This window comes from Sphaerodactylus townsendi, linkage group LG16, assembly GCF_021028975.2.
Source record: "Sphaerodactylus townsendi isolate TG3544 linkage group LG16, MPM_Stown_v2.3, whole genome shotgun sequence".
NCBI classification, from domain to species: Eukaryota; Metazoa; Chordata; class Lepidosauria; order Squamata; family Sphaerodactylidae; genus Sphaerodactylus; species Sphaerodactylus townsendi.
In genome coordinates, this window is record NC_059440.1 from 13,757,345 (window position 1) to 13,776,769 (window position 19,425).

Genomic DNA, 19,425 nt, shown 5'->3' on the forward strand with positions numbered 1-19,425 from the left:
CCCTCCCCCACCTCACAGGGTGTTTGTTGTGGGGGGGAAGAGAAAGGAGTTTGTAAGCCCCCTTGAGTCTCCTTACAGGAGAGAAAGGGGGGAAATAAATCCAACTCTTCTTCTTCTTCTCCTGTAAGGAGTCTCAAGGTGACTTACAAAAACTCCTTTTCCCTTCCTCTCCCCACATCAGACACCTAGTGAGGCACCTTATCCCAAAGACGTCAACAATCCCTCATTCCTTTTTCATTTTATGTTCCTTGACTTGTGCATTTTAATTGTAATGGCCCTTTAAAGTTGCCGTCTTCCAGGATGCAGCTGGAGATTCACCTGCTATTCCAACAGATCTCCAGGCAATAGAGATCAGAAAATGACCACTTTGAAGAGGGACTCTGGCATTTTACCTCATGGAAATCCTTCCTCTCCCCAAACTCCTCTCTCCTCCAGCTGCACCCCTAAAATCTCCAGGTATATCCCCACCTGAAGCTAGCCACCTTACCTTGGGCCTCACAGTAGCAGTACATGCTACTTGTCTTGACCTTGAAGATGAACACAACGTTGATTCCAAACATGCCAGAGCATAGAAACACACAAACAAGCAGTCTGAAATCACATTGCTAAAACAGGCTCAGACAAGAACATTAAAAAAAGATTAGACCCCTTGTTTAAAAGCCTGGGCAATGAGAAAGGTTTTGGCCTGGTACTTAAAGGAGGTAGGCACCAGGTGCAAGACTTGCCAACTCCAGCTTGTGAACTTCCTGGATATTTGGGGTGTGGAGGGACCTTTGGGGCCATGTAATGTCACTGTAGGATTTGCATCTCCTATAGTCAGATATACAATAGGCTGAACTTAGACAACGCACCAAAGCACTGGGAAGGAAGGAAGGAAGGGAGGGAGGGAGGGAGGAAGGAAGGGAGGAGTTGGATTTATGCCCCACCTTTCCCTCCAGTAAGGAGACTCAAGGTGGCTTACAAGCTCCTTTCCTGTGAGGTAGGTGAGGCTGAGAGAGTCCTGAGAGAACTGTGACTAGCTCAAGATCACCCAGTGGAAATGTAGGAGTACGGAAACACATCCGGTTCACCAGATAAGTCTCTGCTACTCAGGTGGAGGAGTGGGGAATCAAACCCGGCTCTCCAGATTAGAGTCCACCTGCTCTTACCCACTACACCACGCTGGCTCTCAGGAGGCTATTAAGGGTTTTTATATGTATTTTTTAAACTGGGATTTGTAAACCATTTTAAACCATTGGGAAAGAAAGACTACAAATATTTGAATTAATAAATTTAAAAATCTACGATTCTATCGCAGATCTGAATTGACAAAATTACTCTTTGCAATTGACCAGTAAGCCCAAAGAAAGAAACTGTGATGAAACATGTTTGCAAACAATGGCTTATGTTAGTGACAGTTTGACTTGAAAACACTTTTCAAGCAAAATATCTGACAAAGGGAACTCTTGACTCGGGGAAGCCTATAAAAAGGTAAAGGTGCAAGCACAGATCAATGCTGACCATGGGATGACGTCACATCACAATATTTACTGGGCAGACTATGTTTAAGGGGTGGTTTGCCATTGCTTTCCATGGCTGTCTACATGTTATCCCCAGCAAGCCGGCTACCTGAAACTGACTTCTGGTGGGGTTGAACTCAGGTCGTGAGTGGAGCTTTGACTGCAAAATTGCAGCTTACCACTCTGTGCCACCAGGGAAGAGTATGCTCTGAAAGAACTTTGTCGATCATGAAGGTGCTACCGGACTTGAATCTTGCTCTGCTCCCACAGACCAGCACAGCTGCCCACCTGGGGGGGTTTCTTTTAGCAGTTTCAGGGAAAAGACATGAATGCTCCCATTTGGGACCCTGGTTTTATTTTCTTCTAAAAAGGTTAAGATCATAAAATAGCTTGGAGGTATTTCATCTGGTTTCAGGCACCATGTTTCTGGTTTCCATGGGGTGCTTTCTCTTCCCTAGATTTATTGCAATGGATTCCTTGATGTGAACCATATGGGTTGAGGTGGGATTAGACAGGAGTGCCAAAAATATATATTGAGAAGTCTGCCTTCAGAGCAGGAGGTCCCGTCAACCAAAGCAATACAGAGTCCTGGACCACACCAGCTGGCAAAAGTTCCCTCCTTTCATGACTCTGGCTCATATTATATTCATGAACAGCAAAGTAGGTAGGAGGGGCAGGGGCTCTAAGTGTGTGTGGGGTGGGGGGATCTCGGAAATAAATATTTCTAGCAGGCACCCATTTCCAGCTGATGCCAGAAAACCCAGAACCCAGAACCTGACCCCAACTCCAGTAGGGCAGGATGGATTTTGGAAGGCATGCATGCCCTCCCCCATTCCAGTAACATGACCTGCCCGCCGAAAGCCTAGTAAAAGCTCAGTTCCACCCTCTAGCCTGTCCTTGGGGTTGCAAAGTCATCCTCTTTGTCTCAATTAATGATTGATTTCCAACGCCTAACGATGAGTCTCAAAGGGCCGAGATGCAAAGTGCGTCAGTGGGGCTGGATTGGCTGTAGGATGGCAGAGAACGGTGGTCTCCGCTCTTCCGTGATCTGGAGCCCACCATGAAACCCATCCTGCAATGTGGGACCCAACTTTAATGTTTCAACATATCCCCAATTTTCTGATTTTTCTCCTTCTGACTCCATACTGCAGATATATTGGGAATCAGTTATTCCTTCTCCCTAGGGAAAAATGAGAACTACACTGCTTTGGATGGACAGCTCCTCCTAATGGAAGCCCTTAGGTGAGTCTCAGCCTTTCCCATCTGCCATAGGCATTGTATAGCTTGGAACCGACATACCTGAAGGATGGCCTACTCCCTTATAAACCTGCCCAACCACACTAAGGTCATCTTAAGAGACCATGACTCCAAGTATCCCCACCTTCTAAAATCAGGTGCCAACGGAGGAAAGGGGTGAGTTTTCTCTGTCACGGCTCAACTCACTTGTCACTTCCTGTTGCCATTTCCCACCAGTGAGTGAAGACATTTTTGGTTTCCCTTTTGTTCCCTGATCCCTCCTTCCCGCCCTCTTTTTAATTGTTTTTATGTATGTGGATATAAGGAGCCGCGTGGTTAAGTGCTTGCACAGCCACTCACATGGTCAGGAGTTCGAGCCCCCTGTGGGTCAGATATCCTGGCAGCTGGCTCATGGTCAACTCAGCCATCCATCCATTTCTTGGTCGGTAAATAAGTACCTAGCTCATAGATAGGGGGTAAAGAATAGCCAGGGAAAGCAATGGCAAACTACCCCACAAAAGCAGCTTCCCCATAAAACTACTGCTTGCAGTGGTACCCCAGGGTCAGATATGACTGAAGGGGAAACTTCACCTTTATGTGGATATAATTGTGTTATGTGTTTGTTTTAACTTGGTTTTAATGGGTGTTTTTTTTAGATTTGCTTTTATTTGTTTTTGATCTGTCAGTACCTTGACAGGTTTGATGAGGGCCCAAGGCAGGCTATAAATTTTGAAAAATATATATAAATAACATCACTAGCCCACCTTGTAGGGCTGTTCTAATGACGACAAGATAATATACATGAAGAACATTGACATTTTAGTATGCTTGTATACAGTGGTGGGCTCCCAAAATTTTAGTAACAGGTTCCCATGGTGGTGGGATTCAAACTGTGGCGTAGCGCCAATGGGGATGGGCGGGGCACGACGGGGGCGGGGGCGGGCATTCTGGGGGTGGGGCATTCCTGGGCGGGGCTGTGGCAAGGACGCAGCCGCTGCGCCGGTCCTTGGGCGGGAAACGAATGCACCTAGGCTTGTGGTGGCGAACCTTTGGCACTCCAGATGTAATGGACTACAATTCCCATCAGCCCCTTCCAGCATGGCCAATTGGCCAAAGGTTCGCCACCACTGACCTAGGCACAGGCTGCCACGCACGCCGGTGCACCTCCTGCTAGACTGCTTCAAGTTCTGTGCGCTACTGCTGAGAGGAGGGGCGTAACTAAGGCAAAAATCACGTGGCAAAATCACCAATTAGTAACCCCCTCTCGGCACACACAAACAATTAGTAACCTACTCTCGGGAACCTGTGAGAACCTGCTGGATTCCACCTCTGCTTGTATAATATTTATGTATATATTAAGTTTGCTGCAGCTCTCCCTGTTTTCTGGTACCTACCCCCAATTTATCTCTGCCCATTTTGGGGGGAAGGCGGGGGGAATGTGTATCAATTTCTAATGTTGTAATTGGGGGGACAGGTGTACTTTTTCCTTTTGTTATCAAGTCAGAGCTGAATTATGGCAACCCTGTAGGGTTTTCAAAGCAAGAGATGTTCAGAGGTGGTTTGCTGTTGCCTGCCTCTGGGTCACGAACCTGGTATGCCTTGGAGGTCCAAATACTTGCCCGGGTCGAGGCTGACTGGCCCATGGTGACCCAGCAAGTTTCCATGGCAGAGTGGGGACTTGAACCTGGGTTTCTCGGATCCTAGTCTGACACCTTAACCACTACACTGTGCTTGCTGTCTACAAGTGTACTGGGGCTTTCAATGTCAGCAGTGTAACCCTAGAAGTCCCTGCAAATTAAATCTCCACTCCACACGTCTGTACGTTCATGTACAAGAGCAAGGTCCATCAAAGGCTATTAACCATGGTGAGTAAAAGGAACCTCCATATTCAGAGGCAGTAAACCTTTGAAATTCACTGTTAGGAAGCAACAACAGGGTAGAGAGAACTTAGCCTCTATGTCCCGTTAGACCTCCAGGGCAGTTGGCTGACTTCTGTGTGAAACAGGATGCTGGTCCAAATATACCCCTGGTCTAATCTTATGTTGAGAGCCAGTGTGGTATCGTGGCTAAGAGCAGGTGGGTTCTAATCTGGAGAACCGGGTTTGATTCCCCACTCCTTCACCTGAGTGGCGGAGGCTTATCTGGTGAACCAGATGTGTTTCCACACTCCTACATTCCTGCTGGGTGACCTTGGGCTAGTCACAGTTCTCCGGAACTCTCAGCCCCACCTCCCTTATTAAGATGTCTGTTGTGGGGAGAGGAAGGGAAAGGAGCTTGTAAGCCACCTTGAATCTCCTTACGGGAGAGAAAGATGGGGTATAAATCCATACTCTTCTTCTTATCTTCTTCCATTAAACAGTGAGTAGTGCATTGCTTGCTACTTGCTAGTCTAATTTAAAACAATGTGAGGGTGCCTTTCATGACATCTTATTGCAGGGTAAATGTAAAGAGCGGAGGACAGTAAGTAAGATTCTCTCAGAAATCTCTTGTAGCACCTGTATGAGAAAGGTATTCACCCAGAATTTAAACAAGAGTGTTGCAAAATATATCCCTTGCCGCCCTCATCTATGAATCTTCCATTTCTGAGAAGCTCAGAAAAGAACACGATTTCCATCTCCTCCCTCTTATCCTTACAACAACCCTGTGTGGTAGGCTGAGTGAGCGACTCAAAGCCACCAAGTCAAAAACCCCATTTCACAGCGCAGTGAGAATTTGAACTCAGCTTAGCTAGATAGTCTGATGATTGCACCATTATTATAACACACTGAATAATAGTATTTGCAGAGTATTTTCAATGTTTAAAGCACTTCATGTACATTATCACAGTATGTCTTGCAATAGCCCTGTAATTTTGTAGAACAGTATTTTTTGACTCTGTATTACAGATGGAGGGAGAGGGGAGTCTGGGGAAAAGAGTGTGTCTCTACCAGTGAGCTTGTGAATCAGTTTTAACATTGTAGCTATAACATAAGCATCAAGTATCAACACACGCACAACATACTATAAGTAAACAATGTTAGAACATATCAAAATACAAGCATTAACTATAAATCCCATCCATTCACTATTTAAACTATGCCAAGCACTCAACACTGTGAAAACTAAGGCTATCGTTCAGATAAAAATCCTTATTAAGTAGAGGATGTAAACTTCTTCCTGAGTTTAATAGGCAAAAACGTAAAAGCAACCAGTTGAAAAGTAACGTTAAGGAAGTGTATCGGACAGTAGAAATGTAATCCACCTCTCATCAGGACCTGAACAATTAATAATGCACTAACACAGCAGTTTGTTTCTTATAGTTCCATAAAGAGGGCAATGCAAAACATAATGCTTAATATCTTCAACCTGATCATAGCTGTAGCAGCAAAGCTATCACTCCTCAAGAATTTTGTGAAATCTGCCAAAAAGATAGAGAGAAGGCATGGTATGGAAATAAATGAACTGTAAATGAATTCCTTGTAAATGAATTCCTTAAAGGTGCATTAGCAAAATTGTTGAAATCACAAGAGAAAAAATTATTGCTCTTGACAGAAATAAAGCAGGTATCAGAAGGGGCATCACACTCAAAGTACCAGTTACAGATTTTACTTACATCCCAGGATTGGTCAACCACCAACAGTGATCTTGTGGCTGAGATTGGAGACCGGATCTCCTGAATTGAAGCTCACTGTATTCAGTTCTAAAAACAGCTGTACCGTTTTAAGCCCATTGACTTCAAAGGTCTTAGAAGACTGTATCGTTGCTTAGGACCACATTGTCAGCTATTGCTCTTTACATCCTATATGACTCTTTTTTGCTTTGCTTCACAATTTCTATTTTTAAAAAACGCTTGCAGAATCCTAGTCTTATAACAAATAAATTATGTTGACAAGCCTCTAAACCACTACACCAGTGTGGTGTAGTGGTTAACAGCAGGTGGATTTGCATTGTTCTCCAGCAGTCTGGAGAACCGGGTTTGATTCCCCACTCCTCCACCTGAGTGGCAGAGACTTATCTGGTGAACCAGATGTGTTTCCGCACTCCTACATTCCTGCTGGGTGACCTTGAGCTAGTCACAGTTCTTTGGAACTCTCTCAGCCCCACCTACCTCAGAAGGTGTCAGTTGTGGGGAGAGGAAGGGAAAGGAGTTTGTAAGCCATCTTGAGTCTCCTAACAGAAGAGAAAGGTGGGGGTATAAATCCAAACTCCTTCTTCTGTGTGCTTCAGAAGGCAGAATATTGGATTTGGAGCCAACTTCACCTTTGCTTGTTATGCACAAACCTTTCTGCCTCGATTTTTCAGTCTAAGAAGCAGCAGCTATAAATACCAGCTATAAATCTTAAATACAGTTACACTCTTCTAAATCCAGTGATAGGAATGGGCTTTAAAGGGTGCGACTCTATTTTAAGTCTCGCTGCTAGTTTCTTTCAAATCTGCTCCCAACTTTCTCCTACTCCCCCCGCCCCCATGGAATTTCCGTGCCTTTTTGGCTGTTTCCCATCTTTGCTCACAAACTACAACTGAGCCATTCAAATCCAGGCCAAAACTGGGCAAATTGGAGTGCCAACTTTTCAAAGACAAAAGAAGAGTCTGTTCTTTCTCCGTTTCAAACCTCCCCTTTCCCCCAGCCACCAAAATTTCCTTTAAAAAGTAATTTTAATTTAAATCCATTTTGACTTATATAATCAAAATCAAATATAGTCTATATCAGAATTAAGTAGTTACTAGATCTACATTTATAATTTTACAATCTTTATAATCTTTATTGATAAAGATAAACTAACATTAACTGTTATACTGGACCAAAAGAAACTTAAGCATCAATAATTTAAGCAGCCTAACTAATTTTAGCTACATTCTTATTTTATATGTTTACAAAAGAAATTAATTTAAAAAATACACATAGTTAGGTACACATGGAAAAAACTATTACAATGGCCCAATGGCCTGTGACAAAACATAATTCTTTCTGCATTCATCCAGTGCCGCTGCTAAGCAGAGAGAGTTTGTCAAAATATCAGATATTTTTAAATTGATGGAGCCCAGCAACAAAAAGAAAAAAGGGAAAGTCCAGAACTTTTCTTTTCTCTTTTCCACCAAACTTTCAACAAGGGCAGCCAAGTCCCGCCTATCTGTTGGCAAAAGCTTCAGCAGCCTCCACGGAGCAGGCGTTAAGGAGAACGCCCTTTCTCCCTCCCTTTTTTTTCTGCCCACAGTTAAGATGGCGTCCGAGCCCGGCTTGTGACGCAATCAGGGACGCGACCCGCAAACCTTTTGGCGCGAAGCTGTCATGGAGGCGGTGGCGATGGATGCGAGCGGGACTGAGAAGCGAGAAGGGGCCGCCGTGGCCGGGGGGAGTAGTCATTATGAGCTACCCTGGTGAGAGGGGGAGTCCCTTTGTTTTTCCGTGCGGGGGGAAGTCGGAGGAGGCGGTTCTGGGATTGCTGCGTTGCAAACACGGGTGAATGATGGGTCGGTGTAGGTTTGCTGCAGAGATCCCACTTAAGCATGGCCAACCAAATATTTATCTGAGGACAGACAAAGCCTTTCTTGGTTGCTTGTTCTCTGGGCTGCAGTTTTTATTCCAGACAGCCTCTGTATATGGAGGTTCCATTGCGGTGGCTAATAAATACATCAAAGAGGATTTCCCCTGGATCAGCAACCTGTGGCTAGAATAGGCTGGAGGATAGGGCACTTTCAGCCCAGCAGAGAGTGGGACACATCTTAGGCCCCTTCCGCACCTGCAGAATAATGCACTTTCAGTCCACTTTCACAATTATATGCAAGTGGATTTTGCTACCAAATCCAGCTGCAAAGTGCATTGAAAGTGCATTATTCTGCATGTGCAGAAGGGGCCTAAGCATATGACTAAATGTTAATTATGAGTTTGAAGACCGTGCTCGCTAATACATTATGCACAAGGATTTCACCACGTTGCTGAAGAAGTGGAAACTGTCCCACAAAACTGGAGTACACCAGACTGCCTGTTCTGTAAGATATTCATATGACTGTGGATTACCCCAACATTTGCTTTGAAAATGCATTTGTAATTGAAACAACACTTATATTGTGTGTTGTTCTCTTTAAGAATTCATGTGTACATGCTTCACATTTCATTTTGATTGTTGTTATAAGGGTTGTAGGTTTCACTTAGTATTAAATATCACACCCGCATCATGTGTATATAATACATGTTTTCAATTTATGTTTTTGTAGCCTGGGTATAGTTATTTGGGTTCTGTCCCTTTTGTTTTGCCTAATAAATAATGTAATAAATACATCAGACAGGGTTTTCTCTAGATCCTAGCAATCATACAATGGAAGGCATGCAAAGGTGAATCTCCCCATCCCACAAAAGAGCCCCCTAGCATTTGGGGATAGACTGCCTCTAAACATTAAGATTTCACTTTCAACTCTCATGGGTAGTAAAACTATAGCCAACCCCTGGCAGGACTATAATGAGTTGCCATGTACCAACTTGCACATCTTTTTCCTTGCCCATTGGTTTTTTTTAGCATTTGGGAGAGGTTTCATGTAATTTGTTGTTGTTGTTGTTTTTACACAGGGTTGAAAAATACAGGCCAGTGAAACTCTCTGAAATAGTTGGGAATGAAGACACAGTTAGCAGACTGGGGGTATGTGAACAGCTTTACTGTGAGAGAGAACCTTTTTAAAAAAGCTGCATTGCATAGAACATCTTATTCAAGACGGCATCTTAAATCTTGTACGGCCTCTCATTGAGTCCACCTGGTTTTGAATCATGCTTAGTGTCATTAATAAGTTTTGACTATTGCTGAGGGTTCCTGCGTATCACACACAAATTCTTAACTTATTTATGAAGAAATTGAGTACCACTGATGGCAGTTCTGGTCTTTGCAAGGCCTTGTCACTTATGTCACTCCATCACATAAACTGGCCAATTGTGTGTTTATTTTTTGTCAGTTTAACCTTTTTCTCATTTCTCCCCAAGGTCTTTGCAAGGGAAGGGAACGTTCCTAATATTATTATTGCCGTGAGTATTTGTGAACTTGGTAAAGTACCTTCTTGTGAATCTTTCCTGTTGATGAGCATGAATTCCAGCAGAGGGCAGGCAGATACAGAAGAAGGCATGTACATTGCTAGTGCAAAAAAATTGTATACAAAAATTTTACAAGAAAAACAATAATTTTACCCCCAAAAAATTACTTCATAATATCTAGCTGTTGAAACAGTTGAAGGTGAAAGTTAATGAAATGGACCAGTACTGAGACATTTGCCCTCATCAAAGAGCCGCTACTAGCAATGGATTATCAACAACTGCAGAGCTTGGCCAACAAATCCTGCTCGCCAATGAACGTGGCAATTCCATTTGTGTGGGGAAACCCAGCCTACTATATCGCAGCGCATACCAACCCTATATATAGGAGAGCCTACATGCTGGCTAGGTTTAATATTATGCCATCCCCGCTCCATAGAGGAAGACTCAAGGGTCTACCAAATGATAAGAGGCTTTGCCCCTGCAGCCCAGGGCAGTTGGATTCCATTGCGCACATTCTCCTCCACTGCCCACTTTACCAGAAACCAAGATCCAGCTTATTAGTACAAATCATTGACTCTATGAAAACCCCGACAGAGCTTGATAAAGTAAATATGCTCTTAAACTGCAATGACCTTGACTGTTGTCTCGCAGTGGCAAAGTTTCTGGCTGAGGTTTGCGAGCTGAACTTATGATCCAGTGTGAAGTTTTATCTAGTAATTTTAACTGTATTTATATTGTATGTTCTGTATGCCAATAAAGGCCTATTGATTGATTGACCAGAATGCCAGATATTAAAGGTGGCAAGAAGAATGCCAGATACCAGTTTTAATTATGTGATTTGTGTGATAGAAGATTTAAGAGGGACTGTGGAATTTTATATAATTGTTATAATATAGGTTTCTATGTATTCTACTTGGAAATTGAATTTTAGAGAGAATAGTTTTAAAGCTTGCTGGTCTTGTTATTAATGGAAAAATATTATATTATGGATAACTTTAACATATGGGTGGGAAGTCAAATTAGTCACATACGTAGTGCACACCCCATTATCCACATAGTTTAGAGTGACTGGTTCACTACTGTGTATTGATATCCGTTATGTTGTAGTTATTTAAAAAATAACAAAAAGTATTATAAAATGTTGTTTGTTTAAAAAATGGGTTCTGAATCTCTCCAGAGAGCCTTCTGAGGGTGAAGGGAGATGCCTTTGAAGAAACAGTCTCCCAAATATCCCACAGGGATGCTATTGACTTCAGTGGGCCCTGCAGGCTGTATTCCGATTCAGAATTCCTGTGACATTGGGGTGGGACAATGCATTCCTCCAAACTCCAGCTGCATCCATCAAGTTCCAGCTGATTTATGGCAACCCATTATAGTGGGGTGTTGTGTGGTTTCCGGGCTGCGTGGCCATGTTCTAGTAATAGCAACACATTGCAGTGTTTTAAATTTCACTCTTGGCAACCTTGCATTTAAAGGGTCCTCCAGGAACCGGAAAAACCACCAGTATCTTGTGTCTGGCACGGGCGTTGCTGGGCCCTGCCTTCAAGGATGCAGTTTTGGAGCTGAATGCCTCAAATGACAGGTGAGTTGTTAGGTGTCTCTGTGAGGTGAATTAAAACAGGTGAATTAAAGGTGAATTAAAACAGACCTTAGAGGATGATAGAGTGCCCAATCTCCATCTCTGTGCTATTTTTAAGCTGCCGACTGGGACTGGCTGTGTGTCATCTCATCCAGCCCGCTTGCTTGGATCCTGTCTCAAGGCCCACTTGGGTCTCTAAGCAACACTGGTGGTTGGCTCAGATGTTTCTCTGCCACCTTTACAAGCTGTAACTTGTACACGTTGCAGAATAAAGTGGACATTTTTCCCACACACAAGCGGGTGATATGGACCCTACAATTTCTATCATTCTCATTGCATGGAAACCGCACAGCAAAAGTGACTGAGGTCGTTCCCTGAATTGGCTGACATTCGTAGCTTTCACGATCTGCGTCTATGATGGAAACCAAATTTCACCTCTGTGTTTATTTTAAAAAAAACACCCTCTTGCTTCCTGGTGTGCCCTCTAACTTAGCATCCTTAACTGCAAAGAGCTGAACAAATTCTGACTGAACATTCCGGTTTTCAGAGGCATCGATGTCGTGAGAAACAAGATCAAGATGTTTGCTCAACAGAAGGTTACACTTCCAAAAGGCCGGCACAAAATCATCATCTTGGATGAAGCAGACAGGTGGGTGACCCATACCTTTAACCCTGGAGACTTTTGACTCACTAAACTCATTTGAATACTTTTAATCTGCTTTTCTGCACCAAGCAGGGACCCAAAACAGCTGCCAATATCACCATCGCCCTGTATATACACACAAAACAAATATATTGAAATTCACATTAACTGCTACTATCTGTTCCACCTTTGCGCATTTAGTTTGTTGATACCAGATCTATGTGGTATCAACAAACTAAATGCGCAAGGGTGGAACAGATAGTAGCAGTTCTCTTATGGATAATCTCTTCCCAGGCAATGAGGCAAGGATTCATTTCCTTTCAAATTTGAGAGCTGGGATGCTTACACAGTACAGCTTTTTAAAGTATCTGTGGTTCGTTGTGATGTCTGGACGCGGCAATGAATGTGTACCTTGAAAGACTGGCATCAAGCAGAGGGAAATAGAGATGTCCCTTCCACCTGCTGCTGATCCTAGCCACATAAGGATAGTGAAGCCCCTCTGTCAACCTGGCTGGGACCCTCATTCAGACCAGTTCAGTGAATCAGATTGGTATAACGGTTGGAGTTTTGACTAGGATCTAGCAAACCCAGATTCAAATCCCCAGTTTGCTATGGAAGCTTGCTGGGTGGCCTGGGGCCAGTCGCACACTCCCAGTCTAGTCTACCTCACAAGGTTGTTGTGTGGATAAGCTGGAGGAGAGGAGAACAAAGCGAGCCATTTTGGGCCCCCACTGGCAAGAAAGGTGGGTAATAGAGGAAAGTGAAAATGCCCAGCCTCACGGGTCATGGCATCAGCAGATAAACAATCTGTGAGCTGGTACCCAAGCACTTGTTTCTTGGTCCCTCTTTCCTTTTTTTATTACATTGCAGGAAAGTCTTTTGCATTGCAACAATCCTCAAATTCACCAACAGTAAAAGAAGTAGGATATAAACACAGTAAAGCATGACTTCCGCACAAGTAAAAAGCGGACAGCTGTGGATGATAGCGAAAGTGCTGCCAAGGCCTAAATTGTGGCTGTTTCTCTCTCCCCTCCTCCTCCCAACTAGCATGACAGACGGAGCCCAGCAGGCACTGAGGCGCACAATGGAAATCTACTCCAAAACGACACGCTTTGCTCTGGCCTGCAATGCCTCTGACAGGATCATCGGTAAGGAGGAGTTGCTCGAGGCTTCGGGGCCTCTTTCTAAAGCCAGGGGTCCGGTTCTTTCTGGGGCTTGTGGGTACTTCTGGAATTTTGAGAGAGGCTAACAGGTGTTGCTAGAAAATGGCCGCCGTAGGGGCAGGACCGCTCACAAAATGGAAGGGTCCAAGTCAAGAGCCCTCCTGCAACGGGCAGATGTTGGAAGGGAGCAGAGCAGAAGGTTGGACTACCTCTGACTTCTCCCTCCTTGTTCACAGCGGGCAGCCTTCTGCACAGCCGGTGAGGCTCGTGCAAGAGAACTTGTAAGCCGCTTTGAACTAAAAGAAAGGCAGGATATAAACAGATTAATAAATTTGTTAAAAACTTACTAGTGGGTTCCTCCAACTGTCAGCTGCATTGGTTAGACCTCACCTGGAATATTGTGTACAGTTCTGGGCACCGCAATTCAAGAAGGATATTGACAAGCTGGAACGGGTCCAGAGGAGGGCAACCAGAATGGTAAAAGGTCTGGAATTCCATACCCTACGAGGGGAGACTTAAGGAGCCAGGGATGTTTAGTCTGGAGAAACAGAGGTTAAGAGATGACATGATAGCCACATTTAAGTATTTTAAGGAATGCCATGTTGAAGAGGGACAAGCTTGTTTTCCGCTGCCTCAGAGACTAGGACACGAAGTAATGGATTCAAGGTGCAGGAAAAGAGATTCCACCTAAACATCAGAAAGAACTTTCTGACTGTCTGGGCTGTTGGACAGTGGGATTCGCTGCCTCGGAGAGTGGTGGAGTCTCCTTCGTTGGAGGTTTTTAAACAGAGGCTGGATGGCCATCTGTCAGGAGTGCTTTGATTGTCTGTTCCGGCATGCCAGGGGGTTGGACTTGATGGCCCTTGGGGTCTCTCCCAACTCTATGGTTCAATGAAATGTTTTGCTCCTGTATCACTGGTACCCAGCCGCCTTGGATCCATTCTGTGTTATAGACCAAGTGACTGCAGGTTTGGCAAAGGCCTACAGGAGTCAAAATGAGGGACCCCTTCCCCAAGGGGAGGTATGCAGGCATGCAGCAGTTGGGATGGAAAACACGGTGGCTGATTTCTTAAACTAAAAAGCAAAGCAGCATTCCTCATCTGTCTCCCCAGAGCCAATCCAGTCTCGCTGTGCAGTGCTCCGCTACACCAAGCTGACGGACACCCAGATCCTTGCCAGGCTGATGAAAATCGTGGAGAAGGAGAACGTGCAGTATTCGGATGACGGGTTGGAGGCCATTATCTTCACGGCCCAGGGGGATATGAGGCAGGTGGGTTGGGAGCCGTGAGGGTCATAAGAACATAAGAGCCTGCTGGATCAGACCAGAGTCCACCTAGTCCAGCACTCTGCTGCTCACAGTGGCCCACCAGATGCCTTTGGGGGCTCACCTGCAGGATGTGAAAGCAATGGCCTTCTGCTGCTGCTGCTCCCGAGCACCTGGTCTACTAAGGCATTTGCAATCTCAGATCAAGAAGGATCAAGATTGGTAGCCATAACATCAACTTCTCCTCCATAAATCTGTCCAAGCCCCTTTTGAAGCTATCCAGGTGAGTGGCCAACACCACCTCCTGGGGCAGCATATTCCAAACACCAATCACGCGTTCACAGTCCAGGGGTCCACAGCTGCAGGGGTTGGAATACACCCCCAGTATCTCCAGTTAGGAGTCAGCTCTGGTAGCTGGGTCGGGAAAGAAGATCCCTTTCTTCCCAAGATCCTGGAGAGCCACTGCCAATCAAAGGACAAAGGGATCATTTTTTTTTACTCAATATAAGCTTGCTTCATGTGAGAAGCAAGCGCTGGGGCTTACATGCCGTGGCCTCTTATGTTTTGTCTAGAAGTGCAGGAAAACCCCAGAGTCTGATCTGCTTGCTACATGTGTTGTGGCTTTGCAGTTGCCCGTTTTGAGGCCCCGCCATCTGTCCAAAGCGAGCGCTTGCCTTGGCTGGAGAGAGGAGGTGTTCTGTGGAGGACTTGTGGTCTCTGTTAATAGGTCACATGGCACGATTGAAAATGTCATCTAAAACCACACTGGTAGTTCACAAGGTAGGGGTTCGAGACTCCTTTTCCACGATCTGGATTGCCAGTAGGTTCTGGTTGTTCACTGGGCTACATGCGGTCCACAAATATCTGTTAACATGTTTTCAATTGCAACCCCTTCCCAGGTTGGGCTCCTTTCTGGAAGCCAAAGGAGTCCCAGATGTGGGTGAACAAACCGTGAAAATGTTACAGAGCAGGCTGAGCTCGGAGCAAAAAGAACCACAGCTCTGTCGGCCAACCTTGGCTGTGTCAAAAACCAGGGCTGCCTGTCTACAAGTCCCCGTCCCTCTATCAGGTTAATCGGCAGCATGCCTCGAGATGACAAGCAGTGCTGTGTCAGATGTCAGTATGCCACTGTGCCAGGAGTGGCGTAGTGGTTAAGAGCAGGTGCACTCTAATCTGGAGAACCGGGTTTGATTCCTGTGGAGACTTATCTGGGGAACTAGATTAACCTGTGCACTCCAACACATGCCAGATGGGTGATCTTGGGCAAGTCACAGTTCTTTTGAGCTCTCTCAGCCTCACCTACTTCACAGGGTGTTTGTTGTGAGGGGGGGGGGAGAAGGGAAGGGAGATTGTCAGCCCCTTTGAGTCTCCCTGCAGGAGAGAAAGGGGGGCGGGGTATAAATCCAAACTCTTCTTCTGCTAAAGCCATTTCAGCTCATTTTGCTGTCTGGGATGATGAAGCATGTGGAAGTGGGTTTCCCCACATTGCTCTTGGCCAGCTGCAGTGCAGTCCAACCTCAAGACAGGCAGTCGCAGCACAAACACATGGGGCAATCCTGCTCCCAAACTGGAGAGTTTGCAACAGCTCATTTGTTTGTTGGATTTATATCCTGCCCAATCCCCAAAGGGCTCTGAGCGGGTTACAACAAGCTTAGAACATTAAAATATGGCACTCAGCTCAAACTGGCTGAACACACATGCTGGAAAACGATACTCTTCTCACAGTCAATGGGAGGCAAACCTTTTCTTGCCCAAAGACAGCCTCCAACCAGGGCCTGCAACAAACCAAGATCTGTCCTCCTATCCACTCATTCACTTGTTCAATTGCCAATGTTATACATGCCTTCAAATGTCAGCAGTGCCCTTCCACTCGAACATGGCACATATATTGTCGAAGGCTTTCACGGCCGGAATCACTGGGGTGCTGTGTGGTTTCCGGGCTGTATGGCCGTGTTCTAGCAGCATTCTCTCCTGACATTTCGCCTGTATCCTCTGAAGATGCCAGCCACAGATGCAGGCGAAATGTCAGGAGAGAATGCTCTTCTAGAATGCCATACAGTCCGAAACTCACACAACAACCTTTCTTTCATGGCACTATATAGCTCAGTCCACTCCCCTGTCTCTTGGCTTGAACTCCGAGGCTTCAGCTGTCCATTCTGACTGACCGCTCCCCCTTTTTCTCCAGTCTTTGCTGAATTCTTGACAGACATTCAATTATTCCTAATTCCTTAGCTTAATACAGATCTTTTGGGGTTCAAACCTGCACCTGCCTGCAGTCCTTTCAACAGCCCTGTAAAATGAGCTAGTTTCGTTTATTCCCATATCGCAGAGATAGCCCCGCGTGCACACAGGTGGTGGCAGAGGAGAGATTTGAACCAGGATCCGCACACCTTGGTCCCTGGGCCAATGATGTACAAAGTTATTTCCTGATGTTAGCCAGGACGTGATTGTGTCTTGACACAGATAGGTGCGAGTAAAGAAACAACCCTTTGGTTCTGTGTCAATGGCTCAACCGTTTAGTGTCACTTTTAAGACTGGATCTTCTTACAGGCGCTGAACAACCTGCAATCAACCCATTCTGGATTTGGATTCATCAACAGTGACAACGTGTTCAAGGTGAGTGAACAGCGCTTCTACGGAGCCTGCTTCAGTCAAGTCGTATTTCATATGGGAACTGGCCATAGGCTCATAATGATCACTAGCCCTGTTGGGGGGATAGAATGAAGAGGAGTTTGGATTTATGCAGAGACAGAAGCATTGCTTGGGGTGGGGGGACGCACCGGGCATGCACCCCTGTGGGGGTGTGGCAAGGGCATGAGGACGCACCGGTGCACCGGCCGCTTTTCCCCCTTGCTGCGCCTCTGTCCAGAGATAGTGTATTTTGGTTCCTTGCTCCTTTTTTGCCATTTAATTTCCAGTTAAACACCCCTCTATGTAATCCAGTGATATCTTGTCAAAATAATCGTACTGTGATTCGAGTGTGGGAAACCCTCTGATGGAGGGCCACCTAGCCCTGCCTCTCTGGAAAGAGGGAATTTACTGTAAAATAAGCTCCAATCTGTGGCACAGACTATTCCCTGAGCTTTTCTCAGCATTGAGAAATGTGGGCCACCTGTGGACCTACCTTCAGCAAAAAGGACAATAATCCTAGTCGTCCATGTGGTCAAAGCATTGTTTCATTGTGTCCTCCCCCACAGGTATGTGATGAGCCCCATCCGCTGCTGGTGAAGGAGATGCTCAGCCATTGCGTCAGCGCCAATATCGATGAAGCTTACAAGGTGGGTGGCCAGAGCAGTGCCTGAGTTTTGGAAGTTCTCTCTGTTTGATGAAGCCCAGGATTTTAGCAAGAAGCAGGCCAGGGGCCAAAGCTGCGGAAATCAAGTTGTGTGTGCTGCTTCAATTTGTGAAGCCTGCTGGGTGACCTTGGGCTAGTCACCGTTCTCTCAGAACTCTGTCAGCCCCGCTTGGACTGTATACCATTTGTATTATACCGATTATTATAATGGTGTGTAAATTGACTAGTCAACAGTATATTTTTGGAGTGATTTACTAGAGTGTGTTGAGACTTCTGCTCTTCCTCTAACTGTGTACCCTTTTTGTAACTGGACTTTTGTTGTTGTTGGCACAGTAGCCTAATGGGGCTACCTTAGGATAACAGTGCTTTTAAAAAAATTCTCCCATTCCTAGATCCTTTCCCACTTATGGAGACTCGGCTACTCACCCGAAGACATAATCGGCAATATCTTCAGAGTGTGTAAAACCTTCCAAATGGCAGAATACCTGAAGCTGGAGTTTATCAAGGTTGGTTTTAAGCATATAGTGTGATTGTGATTCAAGCAGTGGCAGAGCTAGCGGGGGCGGGGGTGTGTGTTGTGCGCAGGTCTCCTCGCAGGACCATAGTCTGTACTGTGGCAGAATGGAGAATCAAACCTGGTTCTCCAGATTAGGGTGCACCTGCTCTTAACCACTACACACGCTGGACCCGCCAAGTGTCTTAACAGCTGTTTTTCTGTCTAGGAAATTGGCTATACTCACATGAAGATAGCCGAAGGGGTAAATTCGCTGTTGCAGATGGCAGGCCTGCTGGCCCGACTCTGTCAGAAGACCACTGCTCCTACGGCAAGCTGAAGGAGGACAGATTAGGCCGTGAGGCCTCCGTATCGCTGGGATGAGAAAATCACGCAAAGCGTGCCGAAGACTTCACTAGACAGCTTGCAGCTCCTCTTACATGGGACAATTCTGGCTAGAAGCATGCAGACTATTTGTGGTTTCATCAGGTTCCTAATCCTGTAACGTTTCAGATCAAATATATTTGCAAGACAAAAGCTGTGTCACTCTCTTTGTCTAAGCTTAAAGAAGGTAAAAGCTACCTGATTATATAGGTTGCAGGTTTAGGATTGCCTTTTAAAGCTTTAAACCCAGCATTGGGTTATGTAAACCTGCCCACCCAAGCTGGTAAATATGTTGGCCTAGTGCACAGCGGAAGGACTAGGTGCCAACTCAACCTTACTAGAAAGTTCAGGAGGTAACTGCTTGCAGTATAAGAAAATAAAAACACTCAGACAGTAGATTTCGTTCCAACAGGAATACTTTATCTTTTCTTTCTCAAAGGAACAAAATAACAATGTTTTACTCATCTAACTATCCACTCTCTACTCTAACAACAATCTGAGCCCGAACCTGAAGGTGAAGGAGAGGTACTGAATTGGGTATGCAGTCTTCTTATATAGTTTTGTCCAGCAAATCATTAGCTAGATGATCTAATCATCCTGGCCTGTGACCTTTACACTTCTGCTGACTGTTACATGCCAATCACTGCAGACCCAGACAGAGAGGCTCCGACCTTTTCACTTCTGCTGACTGTTACATGCCAATCACTGCAGACCCAGACAGAGAGGCTCCGACCTTTACAATTCTGCTGACTGTTACATTCCAGTCATTCTGGAGCCAGCATATGACCACCTTGCAATTTCAATATCCTGGCACCTTCTCATATCTGGTTGGAATGTTGCCTCGATACATAATATTTACAAACAAAATAATT

General features: G+C 45.3%; 1 protein-coding gene across 1 annotated transcript; it reads left to right on the plus strand.

Annotated features, from left to right (window-relative positions):
- Positions 1 to 7,927: 7,927 nt before the first annotated feature.
- RFC2 (replication factor C subunit 2) lies at positions 7,928 to 18,706 on the plus strand. The gene is made up of 11 exons (XM_048518526.1): positions 7,928 to 8,093; positions 9,280 to 9,349; positions 9,685 to 9,726; positions 11,208 to 11,314; positions 11,859 to 11,960; positions 13,002 to 13,102; positions 14,230 to 14,387; positions 16,932 to 16,997; positions 17,579 to 17,659; positions 18,069 to 18,182; positions 18,399 to 18,706. Exons 1-11 carry the CDS (start codon positions 8,005 to 8,007, stop codon positions 18,507 to 18,509), a joined length of 1,041 nt encoding a protein of 346 aa, XP_048374483.1. The 5' UTR covers positions 7,928 to 8,004; the 3' UTR covers positions 18,510 to 18,706.
- Positions 18,707 to 19,425: the final 719 nt, after the last annotated feature.